This window comes from Protomyctophum parallelum, assembly GCF_964188405.1.
Source record: "Protomyctophum parallelum genome assembly, chromosome: 7".
Lineage (NCBI taxonomy): Eukaryota > Metazoa > Chordata > Actinopteri > Myctophiformes > Myctophidae > Protomyctophum > Protomyctophum parallelum.
Genome location: NC_139705.1, coordinates 42,705,150 through 42,730,703, shown reverse-complemented (window position 1 = coordinate 42,730,703; position 25,554 = coordinate 42,705,150). Strand labels below are relative to the sequence as shown.

Sequence of the window (25,554 nt, the reverse complement as noted above, 5' to 3'; positions counted from 1 at the left end):
TTGTTACGACCCAGCCTAAGGGTCATCACCAGGTGCAACATAAGCAGATAGTCACAGCCTTATGTTCCACGTGGAATAAAGAGGATAAAAACTAATTATTTTTTACATTAATCAAACCAGAGCCGTATATCTGAATCAAACCATGTGTTCATCAAACAGGGTGGGCAACAATGTGTAATGAACTTTTAGAACTGAAGCATTTTTTTATTAGCTTCATTAAATGAATTCAATTAATTTTTAATTCAAATTTGAATCATTTTAATTTTAAAACATGTCATACATTTGAACATTAATGTACATGAAGTCTTAATTCATAATATTGAACAGGAAAGGGAAAATGTGCATGTGAAGATGTATATCAAATATACATGTTACAAGCATAAATCATTGGTAAAAAAAACTAAAAGAAAAAAGTACTTGGGACACTTTGTAGGCCTACTGTACTGTACTATACATGAAAGTGTGCTCCTGATTATGATTAAGCAAGAAAGCTTACACAATGCGGAAATTCAAAAACGGTCCCATGATCACTCTTCAAGTTATTATACTTCTAAAAAATCTAATGTATGATTAGTATCTATATCATTCCTAAAAAAAAAAAAAATCTAAAATAGAACTATTGAAGGTAAAACTATTTGTTTTACACTGTTAAACCAGAACAAAACCAATAACAAATGTGTTACAACCACAAAAATGTGAATATGTTTGTGGGAGCTACTTCATAATGAATCGACTTCCACAATGATCTCACACAGCCTTCTAAAATCTGTGCCACTCCCTCACCCTACTGAGACACAACTTCTTATGCAATAATGCTACATGTCCTAGTTTGTTAGGCTGCATTGCAACAGCTTCTATGGAAACCGTTCAGGTGGAAGTTCCCACATTACTTTTCATCCTCTTTATTGCATGTTTCTCAGCCATTGGTTCACAGACCACAATTTTGCATGGCAAAATACTAGGTGTGTGTGTGTGTGTGTGTGTGTGTGCGTGTGTGCGTGTGTGTGTGTGTGTGTGTGTGTGTGTGTGTGTGTGTGTGTGTGTGTGTGTGTGTGTGTGTGTGTGTGTGTGTGTGTGTGTGTGTGTGTGCGTGTGCACGCACATGCGTGCATGCATGTGTGTGTTGGGGGTCTATTATCTTTTCCATTTAATTCCGTTCATGATACTGCAGCTTAGACTTTTTTTTAACTCTTCAGGCCAACACACAGCTTACTGAACACATATTTTATTTAATGTAAAATAACAAATAACAAAAAAAAGCCAAAAAACAACAATCAAATTAACCAATAACAATAGCGTCTTGAGTAGATATAAAATATCAGTGTGTTTGGCCTTAACACTATAACACTGTAATATCTGTATCAGTTCTACCATACTTGTACCATTATCAGATAGTCTTCATTCATTCATTTATTCATTCATTCATTCGTCCATTCTTTGATTCAAAGAACTTCATTTCAAAATATGCTTGCTTGATGTTTAAACGTATGTATAATGAACTGATAATCAAATCCCCTTTCATGCCATATTCTCACATCAGAGTTTATGTATGGGAGATATCATATCGGCCTCCAGTTAGAATATTTACATGGCTGTAGTGAATACGAATATAGGCAATCACGCTCCTGCCATTTTGAATGAAAACCTTTTGATTATCCAAAGTGGGAGCTTGGCAAGTGATCAACAATAGCCTTCTGAAAATGCTTAATTCTATATTTGAGTAGTGTAAATCATAATTGTGTTCATGAATTTCAGTATGTATTTACAAATACAAATACAAATACCACTTTACAAATCGCTTGCTGAGATATCTACTGCATGTACATAGTTTGTAGCGAGATATCCATACATCATTTTCAAGACAACATCAAATATTGTACATAAAGCAGTCCAGACAAGTTCATAGAGGTTTAACACATGAAACAGGACTGTTGTTCCATTAGTAGTGGGGAAAAATAGATTTAAATTAGTCAGATTTCCACTGTTATTGCAGATGAAAAATAATTAAAGACTGTTGGGAATACATTTGTATAGTACATACATATATGAAGCAGAGTGAACTGTACTGTTCTGTGCTTTTTTCTGCAAACTGTTAATAAAAGTATAGACTCTAGACTAGAGGTTAAGCTTTATTGTCCCTTCCCATGCGTGACATCCGGGTTCGAATCCCTCGTGTGTTACATTTGTTGTTGTTTTAAGAATAAACAGTGCGTCCATCAGGTTCCCATCCTGATAATAATCTGTACAGTTAGTGACGTTGTGCTGTTGAAATCCCAGAGAGGCGGCGTGGTGATGAATATAAAGTATGAACCTAAAAGTAGCGCCATCAAAACCCTGCAAACACACCCTGTACCTATGAAAACACACCCCATGAAACCGTCGGAGCGTGCTGGCGTGCTGTTTGTTCAGCGCACCAGTTTTACAACTCATGTGTCTTCAAGCGACAAATAAACAAAGGATCAAAGAAAAGGGTCTTGTTTCATGGATTAACGCCCATGAACACGGTTCTGCAGGAGAGACCAGAGCCATTCAGCAGAAGTCCACGTTATAAAATCCAAGCAGTGCTGTGTGATATACTCCTCCGTAAAACAGATTCAATAGTCCGCAGGCCTTTCCAAATGTGGGACGATGATGGTATTGTCCGAAGTCCAGATGCAGCTAAACCACTTTCAATATGGTGTGCCATATTTTGGGCATGGTATTATATTATAGGCATGATGTTCCAACATTTCCCAAAACCTTTTAAAAATTGCAAAAATAGCAGATCTACATGCTATTTCTGCAGCACAACCACATCGGTTAGACAATATAAAATGTGGTTAAAGTGTGCTCTTCTTCTGCATGTCCTGCTGACAGATGCCTCCCAAAGTCTTGAACTTGGACCCCAGGCCATTTAGAAAGTCCAGGTCGTCCAGGTTGGCGAGAGACAGCTCGTCCAGGGACTGACACAGGCTGCCCTCGCCCTCGTACGCGTACTCCTTCAGCTGGTACACGGGGTAAGCAGTACCAGTACCAGTACCAGTACCAGTACCAGTACCAGTACCAGTACCAGTACCAGTACCAGTACCAGTACCAGTACCAGTACCAGGTACTCCTTCTCCGAGTCCGACCATGTACAGCCTCTGTGGAAGCAATGGGTAAATCTTTTAGGCTCACTGATTCAAAGGCAGATCACCCGATAACAAAATCAACATCTTTGTTTCAAATGGCACACTTTGGGGGTGATAATTCACCCTCAGAATGTTTTTTTCCCTGTTTTCTCCTCCTGTCGATTAGGCTACTCACCCACCCAGGGAACAAAGGAGTCTATTTGTGTCTCCATGAGGAACCACTATAGCAAACTATGGCGTTTGCTATTCATGTTGCTGTCAGTTTTATTTTCAATTGTTCCATAACTAAATCCCTCCAAACAACACATTTTGATTCCCAAGAGTTTTAATTATTCTTAAGATTCTATTATAAGCGAACATTTCAAACCTGAATCTTTTGAAAGTTTGAGAGTAGATAGTAAATCTAATGTTCTAATCTAATTCCCACAAACTGGTGATTCTCACAATATAAAAGACACATCTCCTTGATTGTTTGTTCACATGCATGACCAGTAATTAAGTGTTATCTTAGCCCGTTGTCTGTTCTTGAATGATGTCCCATCCTGTCTGCACAGAGGTATTATCGATACCCCCGCGGGAACCCACAGGGCTTACAACTCATGCCTGTGCCTGTTTTCTCATCCCTAGAGGCCTGCAGGCTTACTGCAGCATGTAGTCGGACCTGTCCTGTGAGTCTTACCCTCTCTATGTGATCTGTGATGTGTTGCTCCGTCAGCATGGAGAACGACCGTGAATACCTTGCAGAATTATGCTGCTGTTGAGACAAAAACAGAAAGAAAAGAAAGCAGATGCATTAGTAGAGTAGCGCTGTACAGTAGGCTATATATCATTGCAATTTGCATGAAGAACAACGGAGCAGTGAAGTTTACATTTTCTATGCACACTAAATGAGAACGACATCACTCACCCTATTGGCAGCGGGCATCCTGCTTGTATTCCACGTGGGGTACTAAAAGAATGGAAGTAAACTTGATTATAGCCTTTACACATCCTCTCATTTCACACACACACACACACACACACACACACACACACACACACACACACACACACACACACACACACACACACACACACACACACACACACACACACACACACACACACACACACACACACACACACACACACACACACACACACACACACACACACACACACACACACACACCTGAATTGTATTAAAGTTGGCTTATGTGGCCCTCTTGTGGACATAAGTGAAACAACCACAACTCACCCTGTTGGGAGGTCTCCCACCCAGGCTTTTCATTGTGCCATTGGCCTGCTGCTGCCCTCCTCCCATTGCCGCCATCATCTCAGAGCTCATCTGTGGAGGTGGGAACATAAACAGTGCTTCACCACGTCTGACACGTGTTACTGCTCGAATGAGTGCACAGAAGAGGCTATACTGTAGTCTGTATCTGTCTCAGTAAACATGCTGTTTAATACAAAAAGGCTTTTCACTTAATGTACACCTTGGATACAAAACCATGTTCATAAAAATAGATATGTGTAGAAAGGTCATAATTTTTGCTCAAATGCAGTACTTGGAACAGTACAGGCTAGCATGGGAATTAGATCTTGGGGTGGAAATTCCAGAGGAAATTTGGATCTCAAGTATCTCCATAATTAAAGATGGAGTGCCACCATTTTTTTCCACCCTAAAACCTGATCATCAGGTATTATTACAATATAAGGGGGAAGAACTTTTTCCAAAAAGTGTACAGTATTTGTTAAAATCATGCTTTTATGTGGACACGCCCACCAGTTCATTAAGTATGCCTGGTTTGCCTGGTGGGTGGTGATGGGTGGTGATCCACCTGAACTGAAGCCGCACCCACAGCTGTAGTTGTATGATAAAGGGGGAGGGGTTAGGGGAGGGGCTGATAGTGTGTTGTCACTATATTACTGTTTACTTCATTGGCCCGTTTGACTGTCAAGGGTTCAGCCTTCAGGAAGAAACCCTAAATACAAAGTTAATACACCATTGCACATAAAAACAACTCCAGGGTGTCTAATGAAGTACTGTCACATCATAGACACATGAAAAACTGGAAAAATACAAAAATTGTGGCACTCCATCTTTAACTCTGCATCGATCACTCTGTGTACGACAAAATCTGATACAATTCAAAGTATTCCATAGACTGCACTACTCCCCTGAAACATTGGCTAAGATGTACCCGACGGTCAGTTTTAATTGCCCAAGATGTCACTATTCTCCAGCATCTCTCTGCCTCATGTTCTGGACTTATACACTACTGACAGACCTCTGGTCTGGAGTCTTTGAATGCTTCTCATCAATGGGGGATATATGACACTAAGGGCTCCATTTTCGTAGATCAACTAGCCAATCTACATTGACACATTGTGAGCTTGTAGGGGTACAAGAACGGAACTGTTTTGACTGAACTGCTTGTCTGTAGTAAACTGTAAAAATGAATAAAAACTAAGCAAACACAAATGCAGTACTTTGTGTTTTATACAACACAAGACAGAAATGTACTCCACACACAGACAGGTGTGGAGTAGGCCTACTTTACGAACATGAGCATAACATAGTACTGTGTTCACACTTCCCTTAATAGCACATTGTCAGATACAGTAGGCCTATGTTAGTATGTTTAGTATCTATTCCCAGCACTTTCAGCAAAGATCGAAGATCTAAGGTGGTCTTTACACGAGAACGGTGTTCATAGAAAACGGCTAAATAAAGTATCGTTTGCTGGTGTCCCTTTAGAAGAGAATGGTGTTTACAGGTGGTGAAAATGCAACAAAGTGAAACCACCTTCCAGAGTGGAAATCTTTGAGAACGCCGTTTTATCCCTTCTCCATGTAAACAGGCAAAACGGTGAATCCGCAAAACTTATCATGGCTCACGTTGGCTCACAGCTCATTATGTTTATTACACTGATGCAGAGCCATAATTATATGATATAATGGAGTTCCTGAACAAGCCTCCCTCCTCGCCTACAAAGCGCTGCTCATCAGTGATGGTGAATGTAAAACCATGATGTGAATAAAAAGCCTTGTGACAGGCGGCAGCCGCGGCAGCAGCGTTTATGTAGCCTAATGTATTATAAAATAATATAACCATGCTTTGCCTGCATGCTCTGGGCTGCCTGTCAGCTGCCTGTCACCTCGATGTGAAAGCAGGCAGCGAGCGACGGCCACAACCACGTTGTGTTCTGGAATCATTCAAAACCCCAATAGGGTTGCGTGAAGGTGTTCTTCTTCTTGTACGTGGGTGACTGGTCTATTTGGCAGCCCGTTACCGCCACCTAGCGACATTATAGCGTTTTCATAAAGTGTGCGTTCTCGTGTAAAGGGTCAATACATTTTAAACGCAATAGGACATTCCCGTTTTATCTGGAGTTGGTCGCCGTGTAAAAGAGGCCTAAATGTGGCTTTGTGAAATGTTTCCATATGATGCAGTCCTCCAATATCATTCAACAGTGGTGTAAATGTGTAGACACAAAGAGGACAACAAACCTATAGGCTACGGCACAGCACAAGGACCAGTGATGGAAGATGTACTCACAAGCTTTACTTAAGTATGAACACCACAATGTAGAAATACTCTGTTACAAATAAAAGTCTGGTATTCAAAATGTACTTGAGTAAAAAGTACAAAAGAATAGATCTATAAGCTCACAATGTGTCGCAATGTGACACGCCGCGAGCCTATATAAGTCTATAAGGGCTGAAGTGGTTAATGTATAGGCTATAATAATCAAAATCTAAAATGTAACTAAATAAATAATTGTAGTGCAGTAAAAGTACAATATTTACCTCTGAGATGTAGTAAGTGAACGTTGAAGAAATACTAAAGTAAAGTAAAGTAAAGTAAAGTAAAGTAAAGTAAAGTAAAGTAAAGTAAAGTAAAGTAAAGTAAAGTAAAGTAAAGTAAAGTAAAGTAAAGTAAAGTAAAGTAGTAGTAATATGTACTGAAGTTAATTTCCACCACTGTGACTCACCATAGTCTGCTGTGTCTGCTGTGCACTCTGGAACGAGCTCTTCTCCATCATCTGTCTGAAGTGCTAAAGGTTTAAAGACAATTGTAAAGTATTTTCTATCGAATGTAACCTTTTCAAAACTTAACAAGAAATAATAGAATGGTCAATGGGAAGTCTAACCAATCGGTACAGTTTCGGGATCCCAAGTCTGGATCCCAAATTGATAGAATCCACGTAAGAACTTAATTAATATGATTTCTTTGAAGATTAAATGGCTTTATAGTTTACAGTAGTATTAGTGTATACTACATAATCGATCAACTCCCTCATTCTTTACATCCATCCCCTAACAATAACCCATGGCCTCTTGGCAGGTACATTACAGGGTAGACTACTGTATTATGTATATATCTTGTGATCAGTACTTCTGTAACAAGGCCGGTCTGTTTTCTCCTGAAGCCTGAAGGTATTTACAGCTGCATGTTGCAACATGGACACCTGTTTTCATACTGTAGGTATGTCACTACACTACTGTTAAACAAACCCGGCTAAGCCTGGTACAGAAACATTGGTGTGGTTCAGTCTAACGGCATGCATTATACTGTACATTACTGTAAAAACACCATGGTGTACGACAGACAAAGACATAAATGATGACATGGATTATATTTGTCGTTTTCATACAGGGCATGACCCGTTCACAATTTGTAGAACACACACCCTGATACTTAACGCCTGACCCTATATGAACCCTGGCTTCCCCATGCTGGGGTGAACAGTCTGCAAAAATGGCTGATCTAAAAGCTTACAACACGCTGCAATGCGACGCATTGTGAGCTTGTAGATTAGCACATTTCGCCAGAGAAATTTGTAGAGAATAAAAAGGAGGGGGGCCTAATATAGATCCCCTGGGGGACTATACATTATTTATATAATGTGGGGTTGTGTAATTGTTTCACTCCCACATATCCACTGGGTGCCCAACTATGAAACAAAAAATGGGAGAATTGAGAATGATAACGTAATAATAACATATGGCCAGTTCTCATTCCATTTTACCTGCAAGGGGGCGGCAGGGGGGGCTGACTGCTTCATGCCGACGTCTACCACATCCACACTGACTCCAGGCAAGAGCAGAGTGGGCTCAGCCTGCAGGGGATGGAGAGGAGAGGAGAGGAGAGGAGAGGAGAGGAGAGGAGAGGAGAGGAGAGGAGGGGAGGGGAGAGGAGAGGAGAGGAGAGGAGAGGAGAGGAGAGGAGAGGAGAGGAGAGGAGAGGAGAGGAGAGGAGAGGAGAGGAGAGGAGAGGAGAGGAGAGGAGAGGAGAGGAGAGGAGAGGAGAGGAGAGGTCCATGGACAGTTAAAACAAGCAGAGGGTGGAACAGCACAGTATAGGGAGTAAAGAAGTATACCGTTCAAACTGCACATCAGGTTGACAGCAGGAGAGGAAGACATGACTTTAAAGCCATAGAAAACTTTGAAAGAACTTTGTGTTGAGTATAGTTATTAGTTACCTGGTCATCCAAATACTGTCACACTCTGATCTGCTCTGTGTTCTGTGATTCCATCACTCTAAGCCACCACACAGGCTTTGTTTTCTCTGTATATAATATATATATATATATGGCTCACTGCCACGGTTGTTATAATCTGCTACTTTTATTGCCTCATTTTATTGATTTTTCCTAAACCACACATCTTATGTATCTGTCATTACATCAGCTGATATTTTTCACAGCCTGATCCCACTGCTATTTTAAGCGCGCACCTTATACAGTATGCATCATGCATCACAATATATATTTCACACTGCCATGTTGATATCTGATCTGTTGTTCTGTCTCTTTCTATCCCTTCCCACCTTTCTTGAAACGGCATCTTGTACGAAACAGTGTTACTTTATAATGAGAGTTGGATGATGTAATGTATGGTTCGTTGCTGACAGAGCACAGAACAAACAAATACAATTGATCAGCAATAGTTGGACTTAAGGCATCAAGCCCAGCTAGGTTCAACCAAAGTTCAACATTGCTTAGTTTAAAGGAACATATGACATGTTTATCACAACGACTATAATTCCATAGCGTTATCGCATTATAGCATATCACAGCTTATTTTGTAGGAAATGTATGTAAACGTAAACGTACTACGCATTCTACATGAAAATGGTCTGCTGCACGATCTATGTCCTGTGAATAGACACAGGCATTATGCATTATGATTTATATCTCAAGCATATCAAAACAATAGAAATAACAATAACCAGGGACATACAGTATAAACTCCATTCAAACATGCATGCACGCACGCACACCTCTAATTTGGGATGGAGCTTGTTCATTTGTGTTGATAACGAGCACCTTATCGGTCAGGCTTATCGATCCCACTATCGAGCATTTTCTATTATTTCGTGGAAAGACGGGAGATGACAAATTCTGAACAGAACCAGTATTTTGTACTAGGACTAACACTTTTAGACCGACATGTTGCTTCTATGCTCGATAACAGGCTTGTTAAGCCCAAAGCTTATTGATACCGGGTCCTCAATAAGCTTATTATCAGATTGTACGGTGCTGCCACAGGGGGTCACCATTTGTACATTACATATGACATAATATGTGTCAACAACAGAGTGTGGAGGGGTGTTGTCCAGGGGTTTTATTTTTTTTGACTGCTAGTTGTGTTTTGTTTTTTGTTTGTTTTTTCCTGTCTTTTTCTTTTGTGTAAGTCATGTGAATTTTGTATGCTTTATTGAAAAATCATTAAAAAACTTTGATGACAAAAAAAATAAGCTTGTTATCGGGTTTTATCAGGTGGTATCAGGTTCTGAATTCCATCCCTACCTCTAATGCAGCACCACCCCCCTCATCATTGTACTTGATGAGGGTCTGGTTGCCCTCGTCTTGCAGGATTGGAATGTGCTGGAACTTCTTCCCACACACACACATGAAGGCCAGCAGCAACACTGTAGATGAGATGAGAGAGACAAACACATGAAGAGCAGTATCAACGCTGTACAGTAGATCAACTATTTCCAAACTGGGTGCTGGGGACCACTGGTGGCCTTTGAGGATAGTGCATGTAGGCCCACAAATGAATGGCAAAACAATAAGATTGTAATGATAATATTACATTGATATTAAATACAGATTAATAGGAACTAAAGCATACTGTTATTCAGCACAAGCGCGAACACATCACACCCTTCCTCCGCTCACTCCACTGGCTTCCCGTCTCAGAGTCATCACGGATAGAATACAAGATTAGATATCCCTGCTAACTCATCAGTGCATCCACAGCACCGGTCCTTCCTACCGCAAGGAATTCGTCTCTCAACAATCAACTCGCAACCTCCGCTCTTTAAAGATAAACGTATTATTACAAGTAAGACACGTGAACGCTGGAAGCGAACGCAGTGGCAGTGTTTTTTTTATTTTGTTTATTTATAAGTTTTCTTTCTTTTTAAGTTTTTTTTTTTTTTTTAGTTTTTGTTGTAAGTTTTCTACTGCGTGTGCGTGCGTGCGTGCGTGCGTGCGTGCGTGTGTTTTTATGTGTGTGATACAGGTGTGCCCTCTGGTGGCGGGCGGGTGTTGTTACAGTGTGACAAACAGACAGACATGTTCTGCTGGGCTGCATAGTAAATGGCTGTGACGCCCCCCTGTATATTGTATTGTACTATATATTATGGTGTACCGTGTATAGTATGGTATTATGGTATATGGTATCTTATATTATGTGGTCTGGTGTAACTTTATATTTATTATAGTTATAGTACACTTTGGTTAGTTTGGTTTCTTTGCTTTGCTGTCCTAATTTCTGTTCATCTTATCTTGCAGTGGATTGGGGAGCAGAGCTGTGATGTCATGACAATCAGTCAAGCGGCGGCACCTGGGCCTGGTGCCGACGCCCTGTATAAAAGCCTGTCTCCCCAGTCCCTTCCTCAGCTCTGTTGTACTCAGTGCTCTCTTGCACTTCTCCCACTAACTATGCACAATAATAATTGGCGTTCTCTATTATTATTCCCTTGATCTGGGCCAGAAGAACACAGATTTTGAGCCCTTGGTTTCTTCCACCATCTTTGGTCTTACGCAGCCTGTTTTTAACCAGAACTGGAAAACAAACTACAAAATGAGCCTATATAGAATAGATAAATCCACAGAGGGGTGCCCTGGGCTCAGCCATAGTTGAGGTGTCACATTAAGTAGAGCTTGACACCTCAGCATTGATTGCCCACGCCTGGTCTACAGGGCAAGGCTCTGTGGATTCGTCTGTATGTGGCCGTTTAAATACGCAAGTAGTGAAGCTGTGGTCTGATGCCTGACAGCAAGTCCCATGTTCGATAACTGATTTTGAACCTTTGCTGCATGTCACTCCCCGACTCTTTCTCGACTAATAAAGGAAAGAGAAAAAGGCTGAAATAATAACTCGTACAAATGGATAAAAGAACACTGAATATATTAATAAAGTACATTTTGTTAACATACTAACATACCATAATAAGGTTTTATTCACTAAACAAATCATGTGAAATGGTCATTGGCCGCTGCAACTCACACAGAAAGAGGAGAACTCCTGTGAATAGCAGTCCTATCCCAGCTGGTCCAAATTGGCTTGATAGAGGCAGCTGGTCGCGGCACTCGGTGCCTTCTCCACAGTCACACACGACCACCTCAAGAGTCTCTGCGGTCAGCATGCCCTGCTGCTCCTGGATGATCAGGGGCACAGAGTAGTTCCCATAGAGGAGGCTCTTCATTAGGATGAGCCCCGCTGCATCACCTGCGATGAGGGAGGCATAATATGTGGTGGACTCATTTATCACGTTCAACCTGGTGTCCCTGCTTTGGGCACATCATGGGCAAAACTTTACAATATTACAATTTTTATGCCTGATCTACAAGCTCAGAATGCATCGTGATGCGACTTGTTATGAGCTTGTACGGTAGATTGATCCTTTTATATTTTTTTAAAGTATAAAATAGGGCCTTTAACCCATTTTGGGCGGGAACCCCTTTTGGTGTTAGCATTATGTTATGCTTTAGCTATTGAAAAATCGCAGATCTACAAGCTCGTGCTACGAGCTTGTAGGTCTGCCAGGTCTATTTTAGAAAAATCGAAGAACGACTGACATAGAAACATAGCTTTTTCAGAAAACTGTCAGGATGTAGAAGACATTTTTAGAATCTGATCTTATTGCATGGCGCCATCATGTTGCTCGTTGCAGTGTGCTTGTGTTTGTCTTGTCCGTTTTGTTCATGTCTCGTTGAAATAAAATGGCAATAATGGATTGAATATTGAGCCTAAAATCCCCTGTACAGTACAGTAGGTGCCCCAAAACAAATAATTGTGCCACAATGCCCTATACACTTAGGAGTCAAGGAAGAAAGACTCAACTTAATTGGCTCCCTGTCTTTGAAGGATAGATACCAAATCTAACTTTAAAATGTTGCATTAAAACAATTAACAATGTCAGCCTATTATCAACTAACTAAGAAGGCAGAACACGTTTACTTCAATTCTCAGATATTTGCACAGCTGGCTTCCAGAGAATCCATAGACTTTAAATTAAAAGTTTGCTGCACAAGGACAAAAAGTTATGGGTGAAGAACAAGACTAGATCTGCTCACCAGTGGAAGGGTCTAGTTTCCAAATATGTTCCAGTGTTTTGTCGTCACCCCCCAGGGAAAAGGTGAATGGCCCAGAGTAGGGAGACAGATCTGCGTCCTTGGCTGGCACCATGACCTTACTTTCCTTGTTAACACACATTATCGTTATTTTTTGCTCCAGCTCAGGGATGTTGTCATTGATGTCCCCCAGGTGGATCTGGATGGTGCCCGTAGCTGTGGCTGGAGGCTCTCCTGGGAAACACATACAGTACAGGGGGACAATTTCAGTGATGGAAGATTTACTCACATATTTTACTTAAGTAAATGTATCAATACCCTATTGTGAAGAAGTACAAGACCAGTATTCAAAATTTACTTGAGTAAAAGAACAAAAGTATTGGCATCAAAATATACTTAAAGTACTAAATGTAGTACTCATTATGCAGAATATTGCATTTCACAAGTTTTCAAATACAAATAAAATCCTTTGAACAGATGTAATGGAAATGAAAATACTACACGGTTGAGCCATCAACGTAACCGACAAGTAGTGTCTCTTTACATCTCACAGTATATTAGGAAGCCAGGCTCTCACCTGTTGGTTGCCTGTCAGATGAACTATTCTTACATAGATCCTTGTTTGTCTATAGCATACTGTACAAACAATGGTGGCTTGTCTGGAATTTTTACATTTCCGTACATTTTACAGTACTGTGGTCCAGCGAGTAGTGTTGGGCAATATTACTCAAGAGAGTAAAATCTTACTTATTACATATTACTCCTTAAAAAAGTAATACTTATTAGTAAGAGTAATTAGTACAAGAGTAATATATTATATTACATATTACTCCCCCCCCCCCCCACCCGCAAAAAGAAACCTACAACACAATCTGTTTAGTCAGCTTCTTTTAGAACTGAATCCAATTGTTTTGAATAATAAGAAGTCACCAATCAGACAAAAAGGCTATAAAATAAAGCAGCTATCTCTCTTACCTTTTAAATTAAATGTTTTCAAACGGTAGCCAACAAAACCTAAGTAATATGTAATATGTGCTATTTATTTTTTACAAAGTAATATGGTATAATATTACAGTTTTGGCAGAGTAATACCTTACACTACTCATTACTGGGTAAACTAATAATATTAAGTTAATATATTACTAGTAACTTGTTACTGGTCTAGTGATATACAAACTTTTGACCCAGTTGTTTACATACTTCTGTGATGTTCTGACCATACTTTGCTGTCTTAGCTATACCCAGAGTTAACTGGGATATACCTGTGTCTTTTGATGTACTATATCACAGTGCATATTGGTTGCTTCAGTGATACAGACCAGTGGCGGATTTAGCACTAATCATTAGTCCGAGATTAGGTTGAAACAGGTTGAACTGTGGAGTACATTTTAGGTAGAGATGTCCCGATACTGTATCAGTATCGGGAAAAGTATCGGATCGGCCCTTATTTGTCATATCGGCAGGCCCGGAGTGGAACTCCAAATCAGGCCGGGAGTTATACGTCCTGGCAGGCCACACCGCCAAAATGTTGGGGGCCCTTGAGGGACATTTTGGGGGCCTTTACAGTAATTTCACATGAGAAATGTACCATCTGATGTTATTTATATTATTAACTTCTTCCCTCCATTAACACAAGACACACAACGTAGTTGTGCTGCAGCAACACTGCCTGAATTGAATTGAAATTGACTGTGGCTGGCCTGGCCTGAGCTTAGGAGAGATTTATTTTTTGCTGGCCAGGCCACTAGGAGGCAGGCCACCGGGAATCGTCCCGGTGCTCCCGATGGCCAAACCGGGCCTGCATATCGGGTCATATCGGTATCGGCGAATATGCCAGTCTAACCACAGATCCGACACAGGGGTAAGGGGTTGACACTATGGCAGGTACATAAAATATTGGAGTTATGTGGAGTTTGCTTTGGAGTTGCCCAAACTGCAAGTGCACGTTTGAGTGAGGAGTCTGCTATAAACACAACACGAGATATATAGCTACACTGGTATCGGTAATCTGTATCGGTATCGGCTAACACAGAAATTGAGGTATCGGGATCGGATCGGAAGTGAAAAAAGGAAATCGGGACATCCCTAATTTTAGGTAATATCATATTTCATACCAGTGTCTACGGCAGAGACTAGGACTTTGTAAACCCCTTTGTCATTGACAAAGGGTGATTCCCGATCCATCTTCTGAGCTGCTTTGATCTCTCCTGTCTTGTCATCAATACTGACCCAACCTGCTGGGTCACTTATCAGTTTAAACCTGAACAGGGAAAAGCAGAGAAAGGAGTATTATCTTCTTGTTTATTTTTAAGTGGCGCTAGCTTCTTCAATGCATGGCTTTTGAACATTACGTCATAAGGCAGCCAAGTCTATGGGATTTGTAATGTTTGTTTAGACTAGACACTTATGACGTAAATCGTTTCCAGGCAAGTCCATGGACTTTGAGGATATTACAATGTTTGTTTAGAGCACTTATGATGTCAATCGTTTGCCAGCCAAGTCTATGGACTTTTATGTTTGTTTAGGGCACTAAATGATGATGTAAGACGCTGTGTGACCGATATACAGTGGGCACCCCTCACTTCACACAAATATTAATTGCAATTTCTACTGCCATTATGCCATTTGAGGGGCATTTAATTCTCAGAAGAATAGTGTCTGAGCAAATCGGCGTAGTCTATTTTTGTCTTACACAAACATAAATTCCCATTGACAATGAATGGAGAATTTTACGTCATAGTGTCTGAGCGTCTATTTACGTCATGATGATGTGCGATGATAAGAGCACCCCCCTCACTTCACACAGGTGTGAGACTAGTTTTAACTGCATTAACATTTTATGGGAAACAGACATTTTAAGGTCTCCAACCTGATTTCATCAACGTCAGAGTCCTCATCAGTGACCTTGGGTTTGAACAGCACTTTCCCTGGTGCCTCCTCCTCCTTCAGGTAAATGTTTGCTTGGTTGTTCTCAAACACCGGCGGATCGTTGACATCGATGACCTTTATTGTGATGTCCACTGTACTAGGAGGTGGTTCTTTAGCTGCTCCAGCTGTGTCAGCTGCTCCAGCTGTTCCAGGTTTTCCAGGTGCTTTCTTATCAGCACCACATACAAACATTTTCTCCTTATTCTTCACTCCAATCTGCAACTTGGTGAAGGTGGTCCTCTCAAAATCCTTCCCCTGGAAAGCAGTGACAACATGAGGTTTACAGCCGCATATAGCTACTGCTCATTGGAAATGTGACAGTTAAGAAAGTAATTATACTTTCTTAACTTTAATAATTGCCAGGGTAAATAATGTTCCAAACAAAACTAGCAAAATATATGGGAAATGTTTCTGGCTGATATTAAAGATACACAGTACTGTATGTATCATAGAGGAGTTGGGATATTGATGGAGCGAGGATACAGCTGTACTGTATGATGTGTGATGGATATATATGTATTCATTACTGACTATTATTGGGGACAATTACAGTTTTGTTTTGTCCTATCCGTATGGATTTAGTTTGTTGTGTCTATTAGTGAGGACCACTAATATGAAGACAGGACAGGTTGAAAATGGCTTAAGTGGTCCTTTAACTATTTTATTTATCTTAGTTTTTTACTTTCCATCCTGAATTTCAACCTTGTTGCTATAACACCTCATCTACAGTATGTTATTATGTAATCTTATACGTTATCTTATCTTATCTTATCTTATTTTATCTTATGTTATCTTATCTTAACTCATGCCGTTTGCAGGAATCCAGAGGAATGCATTTACCTTGATGACGGTCAGGATACCCTCATTAGTTTTGGGGTCAGTCTCTATCTTATAGTTGAGATCCTCGTTTCCCGTTATGAAATAATACTCTGCCGCCCAGCCAGGCGTGTTGGGCTGGTCTTTGTCCTCCACAGCGATCCTCAATACCTCTTTGTTGACCTCCATCTCCATCACCTGACCATGGTACTGAATGAACAGAAATGGAAGTTTCTTTTATCATAATGGACATGATAATATCTAATTATAATAACAACAACTGTAACAACAACTGAACGTTTTTTTCTCAAGCTGTGATGAAGAACAAAGAATCAGATATGCATGTGAACCTTACCTCCTTCAACTTGAAGACTGGTGCATGAGTATTGGTGTCGGTGATGAATAAATTGACAACAGAAGTGGAGGACAAAGGTGGTTTTCCATGATCTTTCGCTTGAATGACGATTTTGTACTTGTTGCTTTTCTGAAATATACAAAAAGAATTCAAACTTTACTAGTTAACGAAACGGAAGCAGGGCGGAGGCAGGACATCCGTTTCAGCCCTTCAGTTGCATAGACTGTATGACGGAAGCCAATACTTCCCGTTAGTCTGACATAACCCAGCTAACCCAACAGCTCCCAGCATCCCGTCTCGCAGCAATGCGATGGAGGGACCTGGTGGCTTTGGTTTGCTCTATGCGCCCTGAAGTGCAAGAGGACTAAGTAAGTAAGTAGTCCGACATATACGTAGCCGGTTAATGGCCTATTCACACTCACAGTTTTAGGTGATAAGGTGACCACTGAAAACTACAACATGATGCCACGGCACGGTGATAAGCGACTCAACGCTCACCTGGACACATCTCTCTGTTGTTACTAACCACCGAAACGGTGGTCACCTTATCACCTAAAACTGGAGTATGAATATGCCTTTAGTAATGTCGGAATTACGAGCCCTCAGACTAATGACACAGACTCCAGTGGGGGAGGCATACTATCATCCGACAGAGCATTGCTCCGAGGTGCGCTGCGGGTCGGGAGAGGGTTGCGGTTAGGTTTAGGTGTCTGCCCCGGGGGAGGTTAGGGTTAGGGTGAGGGAGGAGGTAGGTTGTCGTTCGGACCAATGCTCCGTCGGATGAAAGTACTGCACTCCTCCAGTGGAAGAACCCTTTAAGATAAGTCCAAAGAACCCAGATGGGAGGAAGCTTAAGCCCTACCCCTCCCCTAAAGCCTTTACCAAAGACATTGTATTTATCGTGTCATTTGTATCAGAGTGAATATAGATAAAGCCTCACATCATGGTCAAAACAGCCGTCAAAGCGGAGTTGTGCCGTTCTGCTGCCATTTAGCTGAAACACATCCAGTTTAGGTTCTTTGGGATCCTGGGAAAGAATGCTAATGGTGACGGTAGAATTCTCTGTCTTCTCCTGGTCCAGGTCGTATACTTGTAGCTGCACAGGCAAGAGCCCTAAGTGACCACACAGCATAGGAAGTACAAACAGGGGAGAAATCTTTAATGGAAAACAGTAAGAGTTTACAAATAATATAGTCTCAGTGTTACTTTTTCTCACAGTACATTTGCACATATATAATGTGAAATTTGTGTGCTATAAATTTACATTCAGGGAACATTTAGGCTGGGGGTGCGTCTTGCTCAAGAACAACCTTCTATACGGCCTCTCAACCTATTCACTTACAGTACCCCTATATGGCCGTTTGGCATGTGATCAATGATTATAATTCCTTGGAATTTGTTTGTTTTACTTGCCTTGGAAGGCCAGGTGTTGTATACAGCATTTTCACTACATTTTGATAATAAGATCAAATCAGTGTTTCAAGAAAACCATGGTAGTAGAATCTGAATCTGGTATGACTGTACATGGATAAATACGAACTTGACGTGATGTGTAAAACTGCATGTCAGATGTTAATGTTTTCATGTGGACTAATCACCTGCAAGCACGTTCTCCTTGATGGTGGCTTTCATGATGGGGTATTGAAAGTAAGGTGCGTTGTCATTGATGTCCTGCACCTCCACGTCAAAGGACAACGTCCTGTCCAGTAGCTCGTCTGTATATTTGTCCAAGATATCAAATGAGATCTGTGGGTAACAAAAAACGTTTGTATTAATGGAACGGGCCGTTAATAGGACAGACGACAGCCAAGGTTTTGGGATTTGGGTCAAAAGTTCTTTATTTCCTGGAAACTATAAATCACAGCGCCGCTGTGGTACTACATGGAAAATAAATTGCATAGCTACAGGGTAGGGCAGATATAATGTTTTGTCCAGACTGTGGTTCAACTTCTCCCTGAGTGAGGGTGCCGGGAAATTAATGACTTTTTTCTGTGTGCATCGATTATCCGCATGTATACAACACGTGCGTATAGTACTATAGTCACACCTTGCTCTGAGTCCAATTACAGTAGGTTGACGATTGTGTGGCAGGTGGCACCCTGCCTACAGTCAAATTGTATCTGCTCCAACATTATTTGAAGCACATACATACATTAATTACGTATATATGTCACAGACACTCTCCTCTCTCTCTCTCTCACACACACACACACACACACACACACACACACACACACACACACAGTCACGCACGCACGCGAAGTAGGGAAGTAGCCTATACCTTCAAAACATTTCTAAAATACTTGTGTTCATTAAGTGACATTGTGGTCTTACATGGAACATCTCGTGCTCCTCCCTGTTGATTGGCTGGTGGACATAGACCATGCCAGAGGTTTCATCTATGGAGAACACTCCTTGTGGTTCCTTATCCACACCCATCCCTGAGATGCGGAACTTGTGTTTGTGTTTGTGTTCGCCTATTTTGTCGTTAAACATCTGGTGAGAAGGAAAGGCTGGTTTGATTGCACAGTGTATTTCAAACAAAACATTTAAGTATTGACATATTATGACACAGCGTTAAGGCACAATATGAAACGATATTTGAATCAATTGAATGCATCAATCAATCAATCAATCAATCAATCAATCAATCAATCAATCAATCAATGTATTTGAAAGCAATGTCACAAGCACGCACGCACGCACGCACGCACGCTCGCTCGCACGCACGCACGCACACACGCACGCACGCACGCACACACGCACGCACGCCCGCACGCACGCACACATGCGCACACACACACACACACACACACACACACACACACACACATAGTCACATACACACACACACACACACACACACACACACACACAATGCTGCTTTGATTTTATTGTATTGTTCCCGGCCACCAGCTAATGAAGGCTAGTATATCATTATACAGTATTGTTATTTAATAAAATGAATACCATGTTAAATGTGTGGTGTCTCTACTGTACCTGAGCGGCCTCTTTGGGGTACGGTCCTGGATCTTCTTCTACTAGTTCAATGGTGGACAGAACCCACCTACGTTTGGAACGTCTCAATAGCTCCTGTGAGACACAGAGGGCAGAATCAGCAAATGATGGTCCGTACTTCAAGTCCACAAGCTTAAAACAATACTTGCGCAACAATGTATGAATTAAGCCTGTGGTTTATTTCATATTCAGTACAATACAATCTGTATGGAATGGTTTTGAAAGATCAAACACTTAACATACCCTCTTTGGCCGCCTGTTCATTGTGTGGTTTTGTGCCAGGACCATCGTCATGGCGACCTATGATAGCATGGGAACATGATGTTCATATTAATAATAAATAATAATAAAACTTTATTTGTATAGCACCTTTCATGACATGAAATGCAGCTCAAAGTGCTTTACAGAGCAATGGAGAAAAAAAGAAAAGAAAAGCAAGGCATAAACATTAAAAAACAAGAGCAGTAATGCAATACAGTGAGGACATGAATAACAAAAAATGTAAAGATCAATTAAAAGCAAGGGTGTTTTAAAAGGGTGCTTTAAAAATGTCTACAGGCTGCCTGTCGAACGTACAGTGGGAGTTTGTTCCACGCCGTTGGCCCGTAGAAGCAAAAAGCTGCTTCCCCATATTTTTTAGTTGCCATTTTTTTTGGCAAAGGCAGCAGGCCAGCAGTGGAAGACCTTATAGGCAGGCAGTCATGTAGGTAGGAAGGTGCGAGACCATTGAGAGCTTAATAAACAAGTAAAATAATTTTAAAATCAATCCTAAAAACAACCGGAAGCCAGTGCAGTGACGCCAAAACTGGAGTTAAACGACAATTACAGCAAGCACATGACATTATTCTTACCAGGGTTCCATTTGTAAAAAACAGGGAGGACCCAAGTGTATTATTAACGGTTAATTCATGTTTATTTATACAGTATGACCTTAATGTAAAGTGCTATACCCATTTCCTTAAGCACTTATATGCTCACGACAGGCGATGTGAGCTTTAGTTTTTACAGATACCGGTACATTCTTACACGTTTTTGGGGGAAAAGGCAAAACGGAAAAGGTTAATCTGGTTAACAATTAATCAATTTGTTAAACTGTGATATTATCAAACTATCAGATGAAATGCATTAGACCAGAAGCAGGGTTAAATAGGCTATCCCCGCCAGCCATGCAAATGAATGGCAGAGGAGCGATATCAAACCCCAGGCATGGACCCCTCATCTCTCTGACCCCAAACCGCACATACAGGTGGAACCCTGATTATTATTATACGCTGTCAAAGACTGTGTCATGCTCTCAGCGCCATGCCCTGCAGGGCAGCCTAATGACAGTTATGAAGGAAACTCAACAGATAGGAATATTGAGCAACAACTCTATAGAAACTAAAGCAAGACATAAACTTGTGTTTTTGTCTACCGGTATGCTTTAGTTTAGTCCATCAATTTGTAGGTCTGTTTAACTTAAAGGGATATGTCACTTTCAAAAAAACTTTTGGTCATTTTATTGTCTACTCAGGCTTATTTTTAATATTTTTGGGAAAAGAATAAGCAGGTGAAGGTTGCCGGAGGAGACTAAAAATTCAATACAAATTATTAAAAATAAATGAAAAAAGTAATTGAGAACCCCTCCCCCCTATACGTATTAGAAGAACAATACCAGTCACCAGTGTTTTCAATGAATCTATCATGGTTAAAATGGAGTTTGAAGTTACAATGGGTTTGGATAGGAAGGGGGCGGGGAAGCTAAAATTAATTTCAAATATCAGTAAATACTGAATCAAGCAACTTAAAAACGGTCTGCGGTGTTCACATAAGCCTGAGTAGACGATAAAATGACCAAAAGTTGAACATGAAATATCGTGAAATATAATAACAAAGCAAACATGACCCCAAACCACCACCTCTCTCTCTCTCTCTCTGTCTGTATGTTATGGTTTGAGTTCTCTGTAATATATCTGTCAGTCTGCTTCCACTCATCACTCATTCATCTTTCACTGGAATTCATTTCACATTCATTCTAATCTTCAACTCAAAACTAAAACAATGCAGGTAGACATGTCACCTGTTTTAGTAAAGGTTATTCATCTGCTTTAACTTAACTCTCAATTAAATTATAACCACATAAATATCAAGACAGAGTGGGGTACGATTACCATACTGCAACATGTACAGTCAAACGTACAGCCTAATGAAGCCAAAACGTGAAACCACATGCCGTAGCAATGCATCTGATCTAGAACACATTTCACAGATCATTGAATGATCGATGCAACATGCAAGACTGAGTATAAATAAAGATATGTGTTACTTTTGTTTTGCTGGCGGCAGACCTTGCTAACGGTGACGCTTGGAATAAGAGCGATTTATAATCAGATGCTGGAATTATATTGTAAACTAAGACCCCATGCAACCTTTAAACAAGCTAGATCCTGGCACTCACATATTGAGCAGGTGCTTTAAAAATAACATATGGTGGGTTTGTGTGACCCAGTTACAGCAGTAATTTGACCTCTGTGTTTCTACTCACTAATAGACTGCATGTTATTGTGTATGGCTGTATGCTATGCAAGCATCTGTTATGCATGTTCACTCACTGTGGGGTTCTGAGACGCATGCTGGAACTGTCCACCACAGAAATGGTCAGTCAATGTTAAAGCATTAACATGATACAAACTAAACATGCAATGTGATATTCAAAGCAGGTGATATTATCACATGCAAAAAAGCATGGAAATTGGAAAATGATCTTCTCATTTCCTCACTCAGAAAAGCAAGTGATAAACGGCTTGCTTAGTTTAACACTTTTAGTGTTACATTAACACGTGCGTGGCTATAGGCATTCATGCTTAACCAACTCCAAATGTCTATTCCTGTTCTTTTCTTGTTCTGTTCTACTGTTGCTTGATCTCTACACCCAAGCAAAGTACGAGGGCTGCCGCTGCCGTGAGCCCTAAGTGTAATTTATTAACAGGGACCCTCAACACACATATCCTTTATTATTTCAACAACATCCACGCTTCAAATACAAATATACCGCTGTCATACTGTGTACTGTACACTGAAGGGAACACAAAGAAAACGTCAACACAAATTCTACTGTATATCTGAAGTGAACGGCAGGTACTTAGTCACAAAGCACACTCCTCTAACTTTCTTCTGCGCATGCCGCGTGACTCATATTTTTATAGTTTTCAACATTTTTCAGATGCTAGCTTGTCTCATTTTGAAGGTTTAAAATGGACTTGCAAGTTGCACTTCTACTAGGTCACTTCATAGGGGCTAGGGCATAAGGACAGTAGCAGCTAGGTAGAGGGGACTATTTTGTACAACACAGACGTAGCACGTTTGGGCAAACGTGTCTTCTGTTGGAGCTTCCCAGTCTTCCTACTGAATTATAAGAGCACTGAGAGCACCAATTATACCTAACTTTTACATTTAAACTTAAGAGATGGCTTAAAGCAAACCAAACTTGCAATCATGGGTAATTATTCCACCTCAATGCACTGCTCTTACCTGCCATATTTGTGCATTAATATCCTTGTTAAACCAACCAAGCAACCCAAGCAATCAATCAATGAATCAATCAATCAACCAACCTCCTCAGATACACATGGAGTTGCCTGCTGCTTCTCTTTTATCAAGGAGTTTAACCAGGGGAATTAACGCCCACAGTGGTTCACTCGATCTCCCCCTCCCCAGGAACAGGCACTCTGAACCATGCAGGCTCTCTAGTGCAGTGACATGGACACCACTGTAAATGGTAAATGGTGCATTTATATAGCGCCTTTATCCAAGGCGCTTTACATTGTGCATTACATTCACCGATTGTGGCGGAAGCCATGCAAGGTACCAACCAGCACATCAGGAGCAATTTGGGGTTCAGTGTCTTGCCCAAGGACACTTCGACATGTAGACAGGAGGAGCCGGGATTCGAACCGCTGACCCATGAATCAATGGATGACCTGCTCTACCTCCTGAGCCACAGCCGCCCCAGGTGTCAGGTGTTTGTCACAGCACCCGGGCCAAGCCAGAGGCACCTCTGTGAAGACATAAATACGAGTCTCTGCCAAGTGTGAGTGCCACACCTCTACTCCACCCAGCCACCACCCAGCCAGATGCCCCAGGATTTGTATACTATATTGCCGCTCTTTCTCTTTCAGTGATGCTCTACCTCTCAATCTTATCAAAATAAGTTAATATATCTACTATTGAAACATGACCTTCTGCTGCTGCTGTGATTTGTTCTATAGCTGAATGGTATACGAGTCTCAGTTGTACAAATAGGGAAGTATAGGGAAAGCCTTCCGATATGTCTATGTATATCGTGTAATCTGTAATGTATTGTATACTTTCAATTGTATACTTTTATGAATCTGTGCTCCAAACAATGTGATCATGGTCGTGAGTTAAATAAACAGTAGGCCTGTTTACTGAGCAGCCAAGACAGAGATGTGGGCCAGACAGAGTGTGGTGCCTGTTCTGTCTATTTGTACAGTTATTTGTACAGTATAGGAATGTTTTTGCATTCTTTTTCACAAATGCGTGGAATCTTGAACACAGCTGTTCCGATAAGTGAGACTTATTCCTGTGAATATGACTATCAATGAGCACTGCTTGGCTGTAGAAACTGGACAAATAAATAATAATAAATAAACTTCATGAATAAAACAAAGAAAAACAAACAAAACAAAACAAAGAAAAATAAAATCATACAAAACGTATACACATGTGGTATGTATATAGTGCCATAACTAAGGCAGACATTTTGTTCTGCTGTTTACCAGGTGAAAAGCAATGGGCAACTTGCTCTCCTTATATACAACAGACCCATTTGAAATTGGAACTGTTTGCTCCATCACATTATGGCCCATCCATAACTGAATGAAAAGGCACAGTGTGCATTTTGAACTCGAGGCTGGCGGCACCATATATACTCTAATACATCCATACAATAGAAAGTAATTGCTTGCCTACCGTCAGCAACAGCAGAGAAAGATTCCTCATGGTGATCTTGATATCCTCTCTGTGAGCGCTCACCTGCTCAACAGGCACCTGAGAGTGTCAGCACAAACAGTGCACTGTGAGGACAGCCCACAATGCCTCCAGGGCAAACTGCGTGTCCTATTCAGCAGCCTACGTGTTTGTTCATGTGTATTGTTTCACATAAATGTCGACATGTTGCACTTAGCAGCACGATGAGTAATTGCAGCGTAGAGAAGGGTCGTAGGTCTATGATTTTCTTGGACGTATATGTGTATATTATGGACCTAAAGGTTGTACTGTGTGAGGGAGAATGCCTTACAGCCCTTCACTTGTTGACAGAGAGGGCTGGGCTCAGCAGGTATACCTGATCCTCCCACCAGGCTCAGTTTACCATGTCTTATTGAAGGATGACCCAGTCCCAGAGCACAAGCACCACAGGTCGGCCCTGTATGCAAAAAGGGGGGATGGCATTTAAAACCGGTTGTCATGAAGCTGGCTGTGTGTTTTCTCTGCCCGTTCTCCCTCGATCTTTAAATTTCCTTCCTCTTTCTTTCTTCTGTTTAATTAAACCTCTAATTAATTAAATCTCTTTCATTTTCTAAATATTCTGGTATACATAAAGAAAGAAGAAAAAATAGCAGGCTGGACTACAAATGAATAATACTAATATAATAAATAAGGAATTTACACAAAGATGCAAAATATTAATGAATACAGAAATATATTAGATAATACGAAAAAGATAATGCAATCTAAAGCTACACATATTTAT

At 40.8% G+C, this 25,554-nt stretch overlaps 1 protein-coding gene across 2 annotated transcripts; it reads right to left on the bottom strand.

The window, feature by feature from the left end:
• Window positions 1–1,215: 1,215 nt before the first annotated feature.
• cdh26.1 (cadherin 26, tandem duplicate 1) lies at window positions 1,216–24,959 on the bottom strand. 2 transcript variants are annotated; one of them, XM_083768508.1, is made up of 19 exons: window positions 24,774–24,959; window positions 20,046–20,102; window positions 19,785–19,877; window positions 19,119–19,280; window positions 18,383–18,530; window positions 17,725–17,897; window positions 16,785–16,913; window positions 16,454–16,639; window positions 15,555–15,868; window positions 14,800–14,945; window positions 12,689–12,919; window positions 11,619–11,840; window positions 9,908–10,029; window positions 8,126–8,215; window positions 7,088–7,150; window positions 4,348–4,437; window positions 4,018–4,059; window positions 3,790–3,861; window positions 1,216–3,122 (listed from the first exon to the last, which is right to left on the bottom strand). In XM_083768508.1, exons 1-19 carry the CDS (start codon window positions 24,801–24,803, stop codon window positions 2,820–2,822), a joined length of 2,673 nt encoding a protein of 890 aa, XP_083624634.1. In that variant the 5' UTR covers window positions 24,804–24,959; the 3' UTR covers window positions 1,216–2,819. The 2 variants fall into 2 exon arrangements, with proteins under 2 accessions (XP_083624634.1, XP_083624633.1); XM_083768507.1 differs by having other exon boundaries at window positions 3,790–3,864; window positions 24,774–24,958.
• Window positions 24,960–25,554: the final 595 nt, after the last annotated feature.